The sequence below is a fragment of the Rhinatrema bivittatum genome, chromosome 2, assembly GCF_901001135.1.
Source record: "Rhinatrema bivittatum chromosome 2, aRhiBiv1.1, whole genome shotgun sequence".
In the NCBI taxonomy this organism is placed as follows: domain Eukaryota; kingdom Metazoa; phylum Chordata; class Amphibia; order Gymnophiona; family Rhinatrematidae; genus Rhinatrema; species Rhinatrema bivittatum.
This window is the reverse complement of record NC_042616.1, coordinates 168,644,257-168,664,527: the sequence shown is the minus strand read 5'-3', so window position 1 is coordinate 168,664,527 and position 20,271 is coordinate 168,644,257. Positions and strand designations below refer to the sequence as shown.

Below are 20,271 nucleotides of genomic sequence, written 5' to 3'. Positions count from 1 at the left end.
CTGCCAAGATGCGTCCTCCTTTAAGGATGCCTCCGGTACACTCCCTTCCAGGTCATTCAACCCCTGAATTGCAATTAGGAGGGGAAGGAAACAAGAAGCCTTGCATAGGGTGACCAGAATAGGAACCACCTTCTGCATCCCAAGGAGTCAGACCCAGCCACTCCGAGGGTCTTCAGGGTCTGAGAGATCAAACTAGCAACTCAGCTCTATGAAAGAAATGGAGAAGAGTTCATTATGGCTCCAAATCTGGGGGAATGTTCCTCCCCACCATTTTTACCATCCTGATCCACCTGCATTCAAGCTTAGGCCACATTGCACCAGAGCACTTGACCACAGAGACAGGCTGAGGAGCACTTGGAGCGCACGGACCAACCTTAGTAGGCAATGCCGATTCAGAAGACCAGCCCTATAGAAGCATCTGCAATCCCTGGAAGAATTCAACCCAGGAAAAGGACAATGGGTCCATTCCAGGCCCCAAAGGCCCGAACCTGATGTCTGGAGATCCAGCAGCTCGTGACGACTCTGCCCATGGATCGGTCAAGAGAAGGGACACCCCAGTCCTGTCTTCCATCTGCCCACTTTCTTTAGACTGAGGAGATGGACCATCACCAGTAAAATCAGAAGGGGGTATATCTCCCCAAGCATGTAGGCAGCACTGACACAGGCTTAAAGAAAGTTCCGGCTGAATAGCCCTGATGTGGCATGCAGCACAAATAGATAAATGTTTAGGCTTCTTTGCCATGGGCGCCATAGCTGTAAGCTTGCAGAATGATAGAAGCTTGCGCCTAGAATATGCGCACATGAACCCCTGCTCAAAATGGATGCACAAAAACTGTGCCCATAAAAGTGGATGTGCAAATATAAGCCTAGGCCGCACATCCAACTGGATGCCCAGTACAAGCAGAACACCCAATCGGGCGCACGCCAATGGCCCACAGCACGAAAACACGTACCATGCGCACAGAGGGCGTAGCCTGCGAGCGGGGCCTAGCCAAACTGCTCAACCCACTGTACCCGCACTGCCTCTGCACCTCACGGCTTTCCTCAGAGATGTGAACTGGTCATCTGAGCACTGAGGTAACAAACCCCTTTTTCCTGCTTACGTTCTTCTGTGCTGTTCGTTTTTTTTTCTCAAACTTTTTTTTTTAACCTGAGCTCAGCCCTCCTTGGCTGAGAGCAGGAACGGGTCCCGGCTCTGGGGTGGGGGAGAGAGCTAATCGCCGAGCCTCACAGCCTGCAACCACTGTTGAAATTTTTGGTCCACACCAGTCAAGGCTACTGAACTGAGGGCACTCTCTACTGAGGGACGGGACCGCACAGTATCACCTCAGGAGGGAAGCGGTGCTATATAGAAATTTTTTCTTTATCTCCTTTTCAATTTATTTTTCTTTTCTTTTTACTCACAGGCAATCCCCCAAAGGGAAATGCATGTCCACCATCTGCTGGAGACAGAATTTTGACTGGCTGATGTCGGGGCAGGACTATATGGCTGTGACGTCAGCTTTTGCTCAGTCTCCATTTGCTGGCAGAGGTGCATAACCCACTTGTTGGGATTGACCTACCCAAACGCTAAGGAATTTACTATTCTGAGAAGGTCCTATACTTTGGCCCTGGATATTGGAACCACTGTGAAATCTGACTCCTAAGTATAAAATATGCTCAATTTGACAGGTGGGTAAATGCGCTTTTTTTTTTTTTTTTAATATAATTTTCTATGTAATCTTTAACTCCTAAACTATTTTATTTGTACATTGTCTCTGGAAGCAGTCTGAGACCTTGGTGCAACAAGAGAGATTTGCTGCAATAAAATGTGAAGCAGCTTTTCCATCTGAATATTTACTTTGTCTTGTGATTTATGATCATCCTGAGAGAAGCCTTCTATTATCTATCATTAAAATATCGTGGGACATCATTTAGGGTGGTAATAATTCAGTAAATGTAGTATACAGTCAACATGATATTTTCAATTGTCTAGTCTTGATTTGTAGGTTGTCTGCTTGTTTTGTTTTTCTTGACATCATTAGTATGATGATTAGTACTGTATATGTTTGTTTGTAAAATTGCTCTAGGCTGAAGAATTGCCTGTTCTAAAGTCGGTTCTGTTCTAAACTTACCAGTAAAGTGCACATATAGTCCATTAACACTTATGTTTTTATTTTCTTGCAGAATTATCCACCTTACATTTCATCTCCTATCCCATTTCTGGGACATGCTTTAGCCTTTGGGAAAAGTCCCATTGAGTTCCTAGAAAATGCTTATGAAAAGGTGGGTCTGTTAAGGTGACTAGTAATGGAACTGACAGGACCAGAAACTCATTTATCAGTTGACATAAGGCCTATTTTTAGTTGAGGAGATATAGTAACATAGTAAATTATGGCAGATAGAGGCTAGTTGGTCTAGATCTAGATTCCTGTTTTCTGATTCATTATTACATTGGGTAGATGGTTTAAGCATGATCATTTATATACATAACACTCTTGCCCCCTCCCTACATCCCCGGCTGCTTACTGTCATCTCCAATTGCGTGTGTTCATCCCTTCCCCCTCTGCCCCGCCTCTGATTTGCTCACTCATTGGCTTCCCTGCCCCAGCCCTCTGTTGCTTATTCTCTCTAGACCTCTTGCCTTGGTTATGTTGCTGACTTGTGGCTCAGAGGTGCTGCTTCACAATGATCATCATGAGACCTGCGTGGGATTATGGGTAACAAATGTCTCAATTTGTGAGAGCCATGCAGGGCCAAGAGTCGACCGCAGAATGCTGCAGTGAACAAGCTTCCAACCACCACAGAGCACTTGTATGTCTGGAAGTGGTGTGGGGATGGAAATTAGGCCACAATCTAGTACTGGCTTGTGACTTTGAGCTTGCTGTAGTATTCTGTGACTTGGAGCAGGGTGCATCTTTTAGGGATAGGGTTTTAGATGTCAGATAAAGACTAAATTAGTGCATCTAGTCTGCTCAGTCATTCAAGTTTACAACATTAAGGATTCCAGCAAATCTTGAATCAGATTGTTAGAATTGTGGAAGAGGGTTTTGAACAGAAAAATGAAACTGATGTACACAATGCGGTTATTGGTTCATAATGGTGTGGTGGCTTTTATAGGCTGAAATGACCATAATCCTGTGCATATTTTTATGTAACTGATCTTATTGGATTTCTTACTGTCACTAACCGCTTTGTGTATGTCTTGTTTTTGTAGTATGGACCTGTATTTAGTTTTACCATGGTGGGCAAGACATTTACATACTTGCTAGGGAGTGATGCTGCAGCTCTCCTCTTCAACAGCAAAAATGAAGACCTAAATGCGGAAGAAGTTTACTCCAGGCTGACGACACCTGTTTTTGGCAAGGGAGTGGCTTACGATGTACCTCATCCGGTATGTGTGGCACCAGAATGCAATGATAAAAACAGAAAAAAAATCACGAAACATTTATTTATTTATTTTGAATTCTTATATACAGACATTCCTGTATGAGATACAGATCACACCGGTTTACAGTACAACAGAACAGACGCGAGTGAGCGATACATTAAACAATAAGTTAAACGTTAAGTTACATTAAACATGAGAAACTTTCAAAGGAAAACAATTGGCAGTGCCAATTGAAACATTAGAGCGTTGAACATGGGGGTATTAAATCTTGGATCATTGAACTTTAGAGACATTTGCTAACTTCAGCGACGGGTTAAAGGAATTATAACAATAAAATTAGATATGAAAAATGAGGGGAAAATTAAACAGGGGGTCAGGGAAAAATAAGTATTAATAAGAGCAGGATGAAGGGGAAGGCATGGGCGGGAAGTCATGAGATAGGGGGTGGGAAGCACGGGTAGAAGCTTGAGCCCTGGTTGAGTCCTTTGAACGGTGTCAGGGAGCTCTTATGTTTCCGGGAAAGCTTGTCTGAAGAGCCATGTTTTTAGGTATTTCTTAAATGTTTGATGGCAGCGTTCAAGGCGTAAATCCGGTGGCAAGGTATTCCAAAGAGTAGGCCCTGCAGTCGATAATGCCCGTTTTCTTTATACGCTCTTCTAATTGGTCTATCTGAGAAATGTGGACGTAATTGAGAACTAAATTTAAGTGGAGCAATGTTATTTAAGTCCTTGTGGATCATCATGAGGACTTTAAAAGAGATCCTAAATTTGACGGGTAGCCAGTGAAGGGAGTGAAGGATGGGAGTGATATGGTCTCTTTTATTTGAGTTGGTAAGTATCCTAGCAGCAGCATTCTGGACCATCTGTAAGGGTTTGATAGTTATCGCAGGGAGGCCAAGTAAGAGCGAATTGCAATAGTCTAATTTAGCGAGGGATAATAGATTGTAGTACCAAACGGAAATCTCTAAAATGCAAGAGAGGTTTCAGTTTTTTAAGTACTTGGAGTTTAAAGAAACATTCTTTCGTAGTGTTGTTGACGAATGATTTTAAGTTGAATTTGTTGTCAAGTCAAACCCCTAAGTCTCTGACCGAAGGGGAAAGGTTGATAACTGTTTTGGCGAATTGAGAAGCGCCGGGTGAATTGAGGAGAACTTGGTTTTCATCTGGTGAAATGATGATCTCGGTCTTATTTGAATTGAGGATGAGGTTTAGGCTAGAGAGAAGATTGTTGATCGATTTGTAGACAATTGTTCCAGTAGGCCCAGGTTTTTTGAAGTGAATCTGTAATTGGGAGAAGAATCGACGTCATCAGCGTATAGGTAAAACGTTAATTTTAGATTGGATAGTAAATGGCAAAGTGGAAGCAGATAAATGTTAGAGTGGGTGAGAGGGATGAACCTTGTAGGACTCCCAGATTGGATTTGATGGCGTGTGATTCCTTATTATTGATCCTGACCTTATACGATCTATTCTCAAGGAACGACTTAAACCAGCTATGTGCCACTCCTTGGATACCAATGTTTGATAGACACTCCAGAAGGATAGAGTGATTAACGGTATCGAATGCTGCCGATAGGTCGAGTAATGCCAGAAGATATGGTTGTTTTCTTTCCAGATTAAGAAGGATGGTGTCCGATTAGTGAGGTTAAAAAGGCTTCAGTGTTTTGGGATTTTCGGAATCCAAACTGGAATGGGGAAAGAATGTTGTTCTCCTACAGGTATTCTGACAATTGTTTGTTTACAATTCTTTCCATGATCTTGGAGATCAGAGGTAGATTCACTATAGGACGGAAATTTGTAGGGTCAGAAGTTGGAAGGTTGGGTTTTTTTAGTAAGGGTTTGAGGATGGCTAGTTTCAGTTGGTCAGGAACCCTTGTGTCAATGAGCAGTTAATGATATCCGCTATAGATTTTGAAATAACGTTTGGGATGGAGAGAAGAAGATTGGAAGGTATTGTGTCCAATGGGTGTGATGAAGGTTTGAGCTTCTTAAGGATATTTTCAATATCCAGGGAAGATGAGGTCTCGAAGGAATTTAGAGTGCTGTTACAAGTGAGTGTTGAAATGCTGGGGGGGGAGGCATGTCGGTACGGAGGTAGAGAGGGGCTTAATGAGGTTAGCTATCTTGTTCTCAAAGAAGATAGCCAGCTCTGTAGCTTTATTAAGTGCTTGCTCATCAGGTATGGTAGGGGGAGAAGGTTTTGTAAGCGATGAGACATAAGAGAATAAGGCTTTAGAGTCAAAAATGAAGTGGTGAATTTTTTTTGGAGAAGTCTCTTGGCTCTGAGTGTAGCATTCCTATAGGCATTAAGGTAGTCTTTATAGATTGTTAGATTTGTAGTGGAAGGTGTCTTGCGCCATCTATGCTCCTTACTATGTAGCTCTTGCTTGAGTGCTTTTAGTTTCGGGGTGAACCAAGGTTTCCTATTGTCATGGGGTGGGTGAAGTAATTTTGAGACAGTTGGGCAAGATTGTTCTGCAACCTTGGTAGTGATCCTGAACCAAGAGGTGGTGGCTGAGTGAGTGTCCGTGAGATCAAGCTGATCAAGATCTTTTGAAAGCAGATTGCTAAGTTGTTTGGTAGAGCATGGTTTCCTGAACTGAATTGTTTTAGGGAAGACCGGCAAAGGGTGATCTTTGATTTGTAGCTCTGATGAGATGATATGATGGTCAGACCATGGAACTGAGACCCCTGTAGGGCAGGTGGCGGTTGTGATGCCTTCATTAATGAAAATAAGGTCTAACATGTGGCCCACTTTGTGCGTGGGACAGCTGACAATTTGTCTTAGGCCTAAGTGGCTGAGTGCATTTAGGAGGATATCACAATTGGGGGATAGCGGCGTTGCGTCCACGTGAAGGTTGAAATCTCCCAATAGAATGGCTGGTTTGTCCATGTTTAGATGTTTGGCCGTAAATTCGATCAATGGGGAAGGGTCTGAGTCCAGATTTCCTGGAGGTGCATAGACTAATACGAGTTGGAGATGATCAGATTTGAAGAGGGCTAATTCGATGTTTAATTTGGTGGATAGTTGTAAAGTAAGGCCTAGCCCCTTTTTTTGCCACTAGCAATAGGCTGCCTCCTCTTTTTTTCAGTCTGGGAATTGAGTGGATATCATATAGTTGGTTGGGGAGCTGATTTAATAGAACAGTGTCAGTAGGTTTCAACCACGTTTCAGTGATTGCACAGAGGTCTGGGTTAGCGTCTGCCAGATAGTCATTGAGTAGGTGAGATTTTTTGGTGATGGACTGCGCATTGAACAAGGTCAGAGAAAAGAGAGTAAAACCGAGCATTTGAGAGACTGGAGAGATCAAGATTGGGAGTAATCTTTGTTGTCGAAGGCCTAGCACTCTAGGTCTATTGATTCTATGATTGAAAGTAGTGTAAATAATGGGTATCCTGAAGGAGCGCATCTTGAAGGAAGGATTAGGCAAAGACAGAGGTGGGAAGTTCATATGCTAGAGGATCGATGTTAGCTTGTAGCTTAGATATTAGCAATGAGAATGCTTGAAAAGGAGGACAGCTGTTTTGGATGGAATGGTGTGGTGCCCAACATGTATAAAAGAAAAGAAGTTGCTTTCCTATGAGAGGAGTTTTCTGAAGACAATAGTTCACCAGTTGCACATATGGGGTGATAATCACCTGACAACACAGATAAGTCTTCCAGAGTTTTTTTCCATAAAAATCCTAGAGATCTTTGTGGGTATCCACAATAGTTCCCATGCTCCTCCAGCCATGAAGCATGCTTCGGTTGTTGTCTTGTTATACTAATGATCTCAACACTGCAGAAAGGGAGAGTTTGTTTGAACATCTATCTTCAGAGAACTCTTGTTACAGATAAGTAACGTTTTTGCTTTCTTTGAAGATGAGCAGTTCACCATGGTCAAAAACCTTTCATTAGTTCTGATTGGATAGCAGTATGGGGCTTAGAGCTGCTTCGTTTGTGGTTGCAAGGTCTTCTACCTTGCAGGGTCCCTTCCTGTTGCTTAGCATCTAATAACTGACATGGGTGTTGGTAGACCACCCTTCCCAGGACCATAGTGATACAATGGCTTACCAAATGGATGTGGCTGGAGTAGGGCAAAAATACATCTTTATTTCTGGCTAACATGGCTTGAGTCTGCAAAAGTTGTTCTGGTGATTAAACCCTGTGCTATCTCTACTTATCTTCCCCAACGCGCCCCCCCCCTCCCCCACCCAACTGAGTTTCTGTGACCTGTAGACCCAAATCTGCCACATCTGGGTTGTCCAGCATAGCGGCCAAGGTTTTAATGTATTGACATGGAATGTCTGGACATGCTTCCTCTTCAGCTTGACCTCCTAATCCAGAGGACTACTGTGCCTGGCCGCTTCCACGTGGTGAGGAGTTTATTGGGGGCAGAGGGAATCAAGATTAGGTCTTCCGCTTGTAGTTCTCTCTCATATGCCCTCAGATCATAGTAGAGGTTGCTTCTCCTGAGTCTCTTTAAGATTATTCCGAGCTATCTTCTGGCTTCTGTCATCCTTCCTCTTAGGCCAGTTAAATATGATGATACATTCTCTTTCTTAGTACTTTCTCCACCCCCAATCATCTTGTACTACATCTAGGAGGCCCTGAGGTTGCCTTCCCAGTAGGAGTTCAAAGGGGGAGAAGTATGTGGTGGGGAATGAAGGGCGAGGGGATAATAGGTTTGTAGAAGCAGGGGGTGAGGAAGTGCTGAGAGACTGGGAAGCAGGAAGGGTGGATGGGAAGAAGAAAACCCCAGAGGCAGGGAGTGAGGCAACCAGTTCATACCTGAAACAGAACTTGAAAAGCGAGGAATGGACTTCGGAGGCGGTGGGGGGTAGGGATGATGCTCCGAGACTGTCTGGTCTGGATGGTTGGGGGGGGGGGGGGGGGGGGGTGAGGATGCCATTATCGGTTTGATCACCCCTGGCCTGAAGTTACAAGTGGGATGTCAATTTAATATTTTTTCTATTCTGCCATGTTCTTATTTTCCTTCCATTTGCTATAAGTACCCTGTGAAAAGCTGCTGGTATGTATATTTGTAATTTCTTTGACATTGTAATGCTACAGATAATAAAATACATTTCCTATCACTCCTGCTAGAGCAGCCCCTTACATGTGGGATTTCTCTACCCACCAGCTGATGGAGACAGAGGACCAGCCCCCTCTTTTTTTTTTTTTTTTTAAATTTCGTCTTCCCTCTGGTTATAGGGATGGTGTAGGCTGAGTCTTCTCCAGTAGTCCGTCTGCAGCAGATAGTGGATGCACAAATGTCTTGTGAATCCATAGCCTGTATTGCTTCCCAGAGCACTGGTTCAACCTAGGCCTGGTAGAGTATACTCAGCTTACTCCTGGCATAGCAGTTTAGCTGCTCCCAGTTGCACTTCCTCCCAGGGGTACTCTTCTGGTTGAATAAAAGCCTTGGAATGGATCCTAGGGTCCACTGCCCCTGGTAGGGGACTCCAGGCCTCTTGGTTGAACCCAGAGAAGAGAAACAGTCCTGGGAGAGAAGCTTGAGAGAGAACTTCAGCATATGCTCTAGTTTGCCCTTGCTCCATCCCGTTATCAAAAAAAAAAAAATAGAGGGAAGCGCAAAAGTCCCCCAGCCAGGTGGTGGAACCTTCCCGCGTAACAAACGACCCAGCGGTAGTGATATGTAGGTGCAGGTATTGAAGGGAGGTTTGCAGGAAATCCCCCTAGCTTTGGGGATTGTGCATGTTGGAAAAGGGGGGGGGGGGGTGGTCTTTCTGCCCTGTTTGTGACTGTTTCTCCCTTCCCCTGAGCAATGTGTTGTGGAGCTAAGGAAGAGACATCATGCGGCCACAGGAGCAGCAGCAGTAGAGCAGACAGTGGCGGCAGGAGAGAATAGCAGCTCTCAGAACCCACGGCTGCTTTCCTTTCCAGCCCCTGCTTCCCAGCCTTCCCCCTTCTGGGGATTTAGGGGACTTGAGTGTATTCCCCCAGGCATTGGTAGCCCTTTGTTCACTGACTCCGTAAGGGGTTCACATCTGACAGGATATGTTTTCACCAGAATTTGTGTTTAATTATGTACCAGACTTTCTGTGCAACGCAGAAGTCTGGTGATGGGACTCTATCCTTTCCCTTTCGAGCTAGACTTGGGCCTGAAGGGGGGGGGGGGGAGGGGCGGCAAAACTCCCACCTGCCACCCTAGACTCCCTGGAAGTATCGGAGTCTGGAGAGGATTCTGATAGCTTGCAAGATGGAGAATGTTTCTCCATTCTCAGGCTCTTCCATAAGGAGTATCTGCCTTCTCTCCTTTCTTGGGTAGTGCTCTTGCTTAAGATTTCAGACCCTAAAGTAGAGGAAACCACTGAGGGGGACCCCAATTTAGAAGGTATTCGTAGGCCCTCTTGAGCCTTTCCGTTGCATAAATCCTTAAAACGGATAATTACCCCAAGAGGACATAATGCAGTGGAATTATGAATAAATTATACCCACTGCCAGCAGAAGAAAAGGACATCCCTCATCTTCAACCAGAGCAGTCTAGATGGATGGGTTTTTCTCCCCTGCCAGTAGATGGGAGACACAACAAAAGCTTTACTGTATGTTACTGTATTTAAAATACTGTGCCACCTTCACCGAACTGAAAAAAAAAAAGGGGAAGCAGGGGCGTCTTGGCCTAGCTAATCTGTGTTACTACAATATGGCATGCAATCTCCGCCATATGGGAGACTGGCTAATGGGGACGTCTTTTTATACCCCTATGAGCATAGAACAGGAATTGGCTACTCCCTATGACCTCAGGTATGTACTTCATACTACTAAAGGCCTTTTCCCCACGCAAGCAAAAGAAAGTGTGGTAATAGTGCCTATCTGGCAGATGTGGAAATGGTTCTGCTCCAGATTTGGGCTTAACTGGAAGGTCACGCCCTACCTCCCTTTACAAGGCAATAGAGCATTTACCCCAGGGTCCGACATTTTATAGAGTCTGGGCTGGAAAGGGAATCCAACTCTTAGCGCACCTGTTTAACGACGAAGGAATGCTTCTCTCTTTTCAGCAAATAAGAGACTCTTACAAGATAGAACATAAACAATTCTGTGCATACCTTCAAGCTAGATACTACGCAAACTCTCTAAGCTCACAAGACCTCACTCGTGTTTTTCAATCTGAGGTAGCTGAGATCTTTGAATGGGATGATCCTAGTAGGTACTGTTTCTCCTATTTTTACCAGAAGGTAATGCTGAGGTCCCCTCCTATAAGCATGAATAACATAAGGGCAGGGTGGTTTCAGGAATTGGGAGTCACTTTTCCTGCCAATTTTTACTCTAAATCTATCTCCAGAATCCACTCAATCACTACTAATGTAGGCCTTCGTGAGATTCAATACAAGTTTCTCATGCGAGCCTATATCAGCTGCCAAAATGAAAATTTCGAACACAGGGCATTGCCTTAAGTGCAAAGCTCCTAAAGATGGCTTGGGACATTTATTCTGGACGTGTCCACCTATTCAAAGGTTATGGAGCCATGTCCATCAGCTCATTCAGAATATCACTGAGGTCCAAATCCCCTTTGTGGTCCAGCACATGCTCTTTGAGGATTTGAGAAGTATCAGGTTTTCCAACATTCACCTCCGATTATGGGTACGTAAAACCTTGCTTTTGGGTAAAAAAAAAAAAATCCTCCAGCACTGGCTCTCACCAGAAGCACCCACTCTTACACATCTGAAAATTGCTCTATTCAATCTGTGTACTATGGAATTTATTGAAAAAGTGGACCAAACAATTAAGCACAAATCATTTTTGGTCACCTGGCAGGTATACTTACAAACGCTGCCTCTCAGAACTCGCAGCTTCTCTTTAAACTCTCTCATGAAAAGATGCATCCATCTATCTCTCCGAACAGTTTAAATCTGCATTCTGTAGTATGTGAACCAATGATATTTATACCTGTGCTTGAGGGGAGGGGGTGGTGGTGGTGGAAGGGTTAGTTCATTGGTTAGTTCATAAAGGGTTATGGTTGTTGACCTGTATTATCATGTTTTGTTGACTCTGTCTGTGAAGTGGGCACACAGTGTAATCGCCCTTCCACATCTTTCTGACTGTAAACGAGATGTTTTTGTGAAAATTTAATAAAATGTTTGAAACATTAAAATACTGTGCCACCTGCAGTCTCCCAGTATTATCTGTCCCCCCAACTAAGTTTAAAACAAAATTGTAATTTGTTAATTAATCTTAATATTGTGAGAATGAAGACACTGGTCATTATATTTTTTTGATGTATTTTTTAGGTAGATAAGTTTTTATGTACTGTAAACTGATTTCCTGAACATGTCCAGAAAAGTGGGTTGTGTATCCCTCCCAGCAGGTGGAGTCAGAGAACAATTAGAACTTTGGGCACTGCTACATAACAAGAGTGCCACCTGCAGTCACTCAGTATTTCTGACTCCAGCGGGTGGTACAGATGCACACCTGCAGTCTTTAGTTATATTTTTTAGTTAGTTTGAATTTAATTTGTTGGTTTACGGTCACTTCCTGAGGTGTTAGGCGCCTTCGTGGGCCATACCTCAGTAGAAGCTGGGCATCCAGGGAATTGGATATTCCTGTCAGGGTTTTGCCCGCCACAGTTCGGTGTCTGATGACCAGGGGCTCCTGGCTACTCACCACCGTCTCTGCTATAGCTGCTCCCTTGTCTCCTGCAACAGCTTTTCTCTGTGTCTTGGTAAAGTTTAATTTAAAAAAAAAAAAAAAAAAGCGGTTTTCACTGTGGCTGACAGTCTTCAGTGCTGAGGTGCAGGAGGGATCTGGTCTTTTAAGGCCAGCTGGGGAAGCTGTCAGCAGTGTTCCCCTCAGCTCCCGGGGCTCCGGGTCGTTTTCTGAGGGCAAGGGTGAGTTTTTCTCCGTGTGCCTCGTTTACTTGCCGCTTCCCTGCTGGGGGGCCTTGAGATTTCACTATAGACGGGCTCCTTTCCCGCGGCACAGCTGCGTACGTTTTTTTTTTTTTTTTTTTTCTTCACCCAATAGTCTCTTAGCCCGCGGCACGAAAAGTTAGTTGTTTTTTTCTGGTCCTGCCTGACTGAAATTTTCTCCGCGTCACGGCTCTGAACGTTTATTTTTTTATTCGCACCCTTTTCTATTTCACTTCAGACTATTGGCGCGCTGCTGTGGATGGGACCGAAAACAGAATCGCAGGCCTGCCGTGTGTGTGGGTCACGCGGCCAGGTGTTAGATGCGGCCTCCTTATGCGCAGCGTGTTCCCTGTGGTTAGAGGGTTCTCTGCCTGTTCTATCCCCGGTGAGGGAAGACCTCACCGAGGGATCTGATGATATCACCCCAGCCGACTCTCCAGTGGGGGAGCGGTACCCGGATGGGTTTTCCCCAGAATTTGTCCTCCTTATGCACCAGGCTTTCCTGGCAAGGAAACGCTCGGTGGTAATGCGGCCCGGTCCCTTGGGGGCAGGTTCGGACCCACCTGAGAAAAGAGGTCGGGGTACGGACCCTTGTCAGCACCTCTCTGATCAGGCTCACCCCACAGGGGATTCTCCCCAGGGTATGCGAGATCCGATCCCGGGGTCTGGGGCGACGCCGGCTTCTGGGGTAGTAGGGGTGGCAGACCCGGATCCGCGGCTGATGTGGATACTGATGAGCCCGATAACCCCAGTGTGGTGCATTTGTTCAAGCGGGATAAGTTAAGACCCCCTTATTCCCCAGGTCCTTGAAGTTCTGGGACTTAAGGTTTCTCAAGAAGAGTCTGACAACAAGGGTGTCAGTCCAGTCCTCAACGGCATTAGGGGTCCCACAATATCTTTTCCTCTGCTTAAGAAGGTTCGCAAACTAGTGACCCGGGAGTGGGAGACTCCGGATTCCAGCTTGAAAGTGGGCAGAGCTATGGTGAAACTGTACCCGTTATCGTCTGATGTTTTGGATGTACTGAAGATTCCAAAGGTGGATGCCACGGTCTCAGCAGTCACGAAAAAGACCACTATCCCAGTTGCTGGGGCGGCTGCCCTTAAGGATATGCAGGACTGCAAGCTGGAGATGCAGTTGAAGCGAGCATTCGAGGTTGCCGCGCTAAGCCTTTGGGCGGCGGTTTGCGCTAGCCTCATGCAGAGGGCCTGTCTGTGTCGGGTCCAGGAGTCAGCTGCCGGGGCCAGTATGGGCGACAGTGGGGCTCTGCAGTCCGCCCGCCTAGAAGCAGGCATTGCTTATGTTGCAGATGCTTTGTATGATCTGGTGAGGACCTCAGCGAGAGGTATGGTGCCCTTGGTGTCAACGAGGCGACTCCTCTGGCTGCAAAATTGGGTGGCGGATTTGTCAAAGTCCCAGCTTTGTAATCTACCCTTTAAGGGCAAGCTCCTGTTTGGGGAGGATCTGGATCAGCTGGGTAAAGCTGCTTGCCGAATCCAAAAGCAATCGGTTGCCGGAAGATAAAAGATCTTCTAAGAAAGTCTTCCCTCCTCGAGCTAAGTTTCAGGACTCTCGCCAATTCAGAGCGGGTAGATACTCCGCACCTCCTGCTTTTAAACCTGCTTCGGGGCGCCAGCAGTCCTTTCGAGGGGGTCGCCGGCCTGGAAGAGATTTGGAACATTTTGGTGCAGGAAGTAATAAAAAACCTCCAATGAAGCCACGAGCACCTATTCCATCATCGAAGCTGTCGGAGGCAGGTTATCCAACTTTTACACAGAATGGGCAAGAATTACATCAGACCGCTGGGTCTTAGAAGTGATCAAAGACGGGTATGCACTGGAGTTCTCCCTTCTGGTCCGGGAGGTTTTTGTGGAGTCCCGAGTGGCCTCAAGTGTCAAGCGAGAGGCGGTCTGGATAACTCTACAACGACTTCTCGAGCTCAAAGCTATTGTCCCAGTTCCGGAGGCTCAACAGGGACGAGGTCGGTACTCCATGTACTTTGTGGTCCCCCAAGAAGGAGGGCACGTTTCGGCCCATCCTCTATCTGCAGAAGGTGAACCGTTGCCTTTGGGTTCCTCGCTTTCGTATGGAAACCATGAGGACAGTGATGGCCGTGATTCGAAAAGGGGAGTTTCTCACTTCTCTGGACCTCACGGAGGCGTATTTACACATTCTGATCTGGCTGAATCACCAGAAGTTTCTGCGGTTCAAGGTCTTGGGACGACACTTCCAATTTCGAGCCCTCCCATTTGGTCTCGCAACAGCTCCTTGCACGTTCACCAAGGTGATGGTGGTGGTGGCGGCCTTCCTTCGTCAGGAGGGAATCTTGGTCCACCCGTACCTGGACGACTGGTTGATTCGCGAGAAGTCTCAGGTGGACTGCGAGAGATCAGTGCACATGGTGGTGATCACATTGCGATCCCTAGGTGGGGTAATCAGTGTGCAGAAGTGTCACTTGGGACCCACTCAGAAGTTGATTTATCTCTGAGCACAATTAGATACCTTGCTGGGCAAAGTGTTTCTAGCGGTGAATCGAATAGAGAAGTTGCAGGAACAAATACATTCCGTTCTTCGAAGGAACAATCCCACAGTGTGGCATCATCTTCAGGTCCTGGGCTCCATGGTTTCAACCTTGGACTTGGTTCCTTGGGCGTTCCTTACTTAAGACCTTTACAGCGTATGCTTTTGTGTCGCTGGAGCTCGGTGTCTGAGCAATTCCATCTACCAATGCCTCTACTTCCGGAATCCAGAGCCAGTCTGTCATGGTGGCTGTCACTGGACAATCTGGAATGGGGGGTGGATTTGGACACTCCGACTTGGCTGATAATCTCCACCGATGCCAGCCTCTCAGGTTGGGGGGCGGTGTGTGCAGACAGGTCCGCCCAAGGGCTCTGGTCGGCAATGGAAAGATCCTGGTCCATAAACCAGCTCGAGACCAGGGCTGTACGTCTGGCCCTGCGGGCGTTTCTTCCCTGGATCCAGGGCAGAATGGTGCGAGTCTTCTCGGGCATTGCAACAACGGTGGCGTACATCAACCGGCAAAGCGGGGCTTGAAGTCCCACCATAGCACTGGAGGCAAGTCTTCTGTTCACTTGGGCGGAGTGCCATCTCGAGGGCATTGCCACATCCCATGTCGAGGGAGTAGAGAATGTGCATGCCGATTATCTCAGCTGTCAGTAACTAGACCCAGGGGAATGGGAACTATCTCTCGAAGCGTGAAATCTCATTTGTGCCAGATGGGGAACTCCTCAGCTGGATCTGATGGCAATGCAGGCGAATGCAAAAACAGTTCATTTTTTCAGCTGTTGCTAAGAACAGGGCTCAGTGGGCATAGACGCTCTCATGTGTCCTTGGCCCACGGGGATTCTGCTGTATGCCTTCCCGCCCTGGCCCCTCATAGGTCGGCTTCTCCGTTACATAGAGCAGCACCTGGGAAGAGTGATTCTGGTGGCGCCGGAGTGGCCACGTTGTCCATGGTTCACGGATCTGGTACGCTTGGCTCTAGAGGGTCCATTTCAGCTGGCTCATCTAACGCATCTGCTCCATCGGGGGCCCATATTTTCAGATCGGGAGGATTCTCTCTCGCGGCTTGGCTTTTGAGAGGCAATGTTTACGCTTGAGGGGTTATTCAGAACAAGTCATTTACACCCTCCTACAAGCGAGACGTCCAGCCACCTCTATGGCCTATGTGAGAGTTTGGAAGCTTTTTGAGACGTGGCGTCAACAGCGTTCCTGCGACCCTTTAGCGGTGCATGTTCCTCGGGTGCTTGACTTTCTGCAACAGGGCCTCGCTAAGGGCTTGGCGTTCAATTCCCTTCGTGTACAAGTTGCAGCTCTAGGTGCCTTGCGGGGAAACTTTGACGGCTGTTCGCTGGCAGCGCATCCGGATATTTCTCGGTTTCTTAAGGGGGTCAAACATTTGCGCCCTCCCATCCATTCGGTGTGTCTGGATTGGAGTTTGAATTTAGTCCTGCGAGTTCTATGTGGCGCTCCTTTCAAGCCTCTTCGTGGAGTTTCCCTAAAAGATCTGACTTTGAAAATGGTATTTTTGGTGGCCATTTCCTCGGCCCGTTGGATTTCAGAGTTGCAGGTGCTGTCGTGTCGGGGTTCTTTTCTTTGGATTTATGATGATCGGGTATCGTTACGTACAGTTCCATCCTTTGTCCCTAAGGTGGTTTCAGCCTTTCACATCAATCAAACTGTGGAGCTTCTGGGGTTCCCTAACTGGTCCCGGGAGTCTTTTCAGAACAGAGACCTTCATCTTTTGGATGTGCGGCGCGCCTTATTGTGTTATCTGGAGGTTACCAATGACTTCAGACGTTCTGATCATTTGTTCGTTCTCTTTGGTGGCCCAAAGAAGGGGGACAAAGCGTCAAAGGCGACGATATCTCTGTGGATTTACGTGGCATACGTAGCCCGAGGGCGTCAGGTGCCTTTGGATCTCAGAGCTCATTCCACTAGGGCTCAGGCTACCTCCTGGGCAGAGTGACAGTTACTGTCACCTCAGGAGATCTGTAGGGTGGTGGTGTGGTCGTCTATTCACACTTTTACGAAACACCGATTGGACGTTAAGGCTTCTGATTAACCGTCCTTCGGGGAGAGTGTGCTTCATGCGGGTCTTTCGGGTTCCCGCCCAGTGTAGAGTGGCTTGGGTACATCCACTTTTCTGGACTGATCTGGGTATGTTCAGGAAATGAAAATTGGTTCTTACCTGCTAATTTTCGTTCCTGTAATTCCACAGATCAGTCCAGAGGCCCACCCCTTTTCTTCAGATACCGAAAGACTGAATTGGTCAGAACCTGCTTAAGTTTTTTTTTTATTGTTGAAGCTCCTTTTTTGCAGACATGATTCATGGAGCAGTTTTTAGCAGTTGTTCGGTCTTGTTTTTTGCCAGCGACGAAGTGGTAGACTGGAAATTTGGTTGGGTGCTACCCTTCGTTATTTAGTTCTGTTAGCATGGGCTTGGGTACAGGTCAATACTGAGTGACTGCAGGTGGCACTCTTGTTATGTAGCAGTGCCCAAAGTTCTAATTGTTCTCTGACTCCACCTGCTGGGAGGGATACACAACCTACTTTTCTGGACTGATCTGTGGTATTACAGGAACGAAAATTAGCAGGTAAGAACCAATTTTCATATCTAGTAGGAAGATAAGAGAGAAGAAATTGGTACTTGCCTGCTAATTTCCTTTCCTTGAGACCTGCTGGACCAATCTAGGACCCTCCCAGGAACACAGATTGCTGGCATGTATTGCAAACTCCCTCCCTCCTTGCCGAGGCCGTGTATCCAGGGGAGTGGTAACGATACTGCTCTCTAATATGATGAGGGGGGTAAGTATGATGTACATTGTTCATACATAGTCTTCCTCCCCTTCTTCATGGCTTTCTGGATAGAACTTACAACACTATCTTTCACTTGATCTTAGTTTTTTGACTGTGATATATGGGTTTTTCTTTTGTTATGACTTCTCTAACAGAAGGATACTGGCAAAGGCCCAGCCTACACTGCCCCTATAACCAAGGGGGAGGTCACGATAGAAAAGGACTGGTCCTCTCTCTCTATCAGCTGGTGGGTGGGGAAATCACACACACACACAAGGGACTAGTCTAGCAAGACTCAAGGAAAGGAAATTAGCAGTTAAGCACCATCTTCTTCCTGTTTCTGGCCCAGAGCTTTTAATTTTCCTAACTACGTAATTGGTTAGTTTCAGAGCAGACCAGAGTTCCTTCGGGTGGATCCCTCTGCTGCCTGTTTTAAGCCAGTGCCCAGCAAAAGTGCACACTGCACTTGTGCATCTTCGTGCAAAATAGGGGAAAGAAACCTTCCTTCATGACCATATTAAACCTGTTTTTATAAATTGTGCTAATCGTAACAACTTTTTATTTCTTCATATTTGACTGTTGCTTTTTAGCACTCCAAGCACATTTTACAATTTTCCTTTTTCTCCTTTTCAGGTATTTCTGGAACAAAAGAAAATGCTGAAGACAGGGTTGAATATAGCTCAGTTTAAGGGTCATGTGCATGTGATAGAAGAAGAAACGAAGGAGTACTTTGAACGATGGGGAGAGAGTGGGGAGAGAAGTAAGGATCCATTAAGAGCATGGATGCTTCTTTATACAATGCAGAGTCTAGGTAGAGGGCATGGAGTCAAGTTTTCCAAATTATTGGGGATGCTAAACATTACAAATTCTCTCCCTGGATGTAGTGAAGGAGTTAGCTCAATACTGGGGGGTGCTCAAGCATCCACTGCACCCATGGGTGAGGGAATCTTTCTTGTCAGTGTATTCTGAATACAGATTGTTTTTTAAATATTAATTATTGGCTCTTCAAATTAACAAATATCCAATCGGCAGTGTTCACATGTATTGTTAATTCCCTGTACGTACCCAGATCAGTCCAGACTCCTGGGTTCTGTCCACTCACCAGCAGATGGAGGCAGAAAAAGTTCCAAACTGACTCTGCCCCTTCCGTGAGGTGCACCTACAGTACATCAGTATTTTTCTGCCTCCAGCAGATGGTGGAGGTGCAAAACCTACAGTCCGGTTCTTGGCTTAAAAAAAAATTAGTTTTCTGTTGTAATGATTAACATTTCTTTTAGTATTTCTTAGTTTACTTTAGTTTAAAAAAAACCCAAGAAGGGTAAGCGGAGGCTAGCCTCTCAGGGAGTTGGCAGGTCCTGAGGGGACCATCCTCCCTGGTATTTGAAGCATTTGGCTTTAGGGGTTGAGAACCCTTGGCCTCAGTTGGCTGCAGCCTTTGGGATGATAGCGGGGAACCCGGTTCACTCACCCCGCGGAGCAGAGGACCCAGCTTCATTCAGGTAGCGTAAAAATAAATAAATTTTTACAGAATTAATTATTTCTTTGTTTTTGAAGTAAATTCTTTGTCGGGCAGATTCTCCATTACCTTTTTGCTGTTTTTGGGCGGTTAGCAGGCTTTTTTCTTTTACTTGCATTTTCTCCTCAGCTGGCTCGTTTGTGAGAATGCCGTGCGGTCCGGCTTGGCGAGAGTCTCCCGTGCCGGCCTATGCTCCTCCTACCTTCCTGGGGGGGAGGGATCTTCAGGGGCAGCTGGTGGTGTCATTTCTTCCTCTGTCGCCCTGCTAAACTGGGACGCCCACGTTTTTCTGCTGCAGACTCCCTCCTGCTCCTACTGATGCTATTTCTGGCTCTGTTCCTGTTGCTACGCTGGCAGCGGAGGGGGGGGGGGGGTGGGTTTCTCCTCCTCATCTTTCTCCATAGCATTTATTTATTTATTTATGAACTTTTAATATACCGACATTCATAGGACACATCACGCCGGTTTTCAAATAACTCAAAGAAATCAGAAAATACAAGAACGCGGTGGGGGAAGAGGGGAGCAGGCAGGAAGGGAGGAGAGAGGGACAGGGGGCAAGAGCAGCGGGAAGGATAGAGAGCAGAAGAGCGAGAAGTGACAGGAGAAAACCATGATGAACGGTAAGAATAAAAAACATATGTACAGCAATACCTTAATTAACAACTATACAGGCGGAGTACTTATTTACATCATTTCTTAAGGTCACCTCCATAGCAGATGGAGTAAATAGAAAGAAAACAGGGTGGGTTAGGTGCGGAAGGAGGGGGAGATGGAGTCAATTCAATAATGGAGGGGGTAAAAGGATAGAAAATGAGTGGGTAGCCTCAGAGGGAGGTGACTTTTTTTACTAATTCAGCTGCTGTTGGTGAGGAGAGTCCTGAGAGGACTTCAGGCTCCTTTTTTTCAGGCTTATGTTTTTACATAAAGCTTACAAGGCCAGAAAGTCCTCTAAAAAGAATCCTGAAATGATTTCCTTCTGTACCGCTGTCTCATAAAGCAACTTCCAAAAGGAACGAATCCTTGCGGGGGATGGATGTTCCTAGAACTAAAAGCTCTCTCTTAGGACTCCTGTGTCTCGGTCTTTACCTGATTCGTCTACTGATTCTTCAGAGTCCGACCAGAGTGACTCAAGTGATATTCCTCCTCAAGATCCTGATTCTGCTCAGGATCCCTTACCATCTCAAGGTCCCCACGTGGTCGAAGGCGATGATCCTAAGGT

At 46.3% G+C, this 20,271-nt stretch overlaps 1 protein-coding gene across 2 annotated transcripts in view; it reads left to right on the top strand.

Annotated features, from left to right (window-relative positions):
- LOC115084243 (lanosterol 14-alpha demethylase) overlaps positions 1-20,271 on the top strand; it is a 64,492-nt gene that overhangs the window by 20,955 nt on the left and 23,266 nt on the right. For both annotated transcript variants that reach the window (XM_029588848.1, XM_029588849.1), the window contains exons 2-4: positions 2,167-2,265; positions 3,197-3,373; positions 18,170-18,296. In XM_029588848.1, coding sequence (XP_029444708.1) covers positions 2,167-2,265; positions 3,197-3,373; positions 18,170-18,296 — 403 coding nt within the window. The remainder of the gene's footprint in view (positions 1-2,166; positions 2,266-3,196; positions 3,374-18,169; positions 18,297-20,271) is intronic.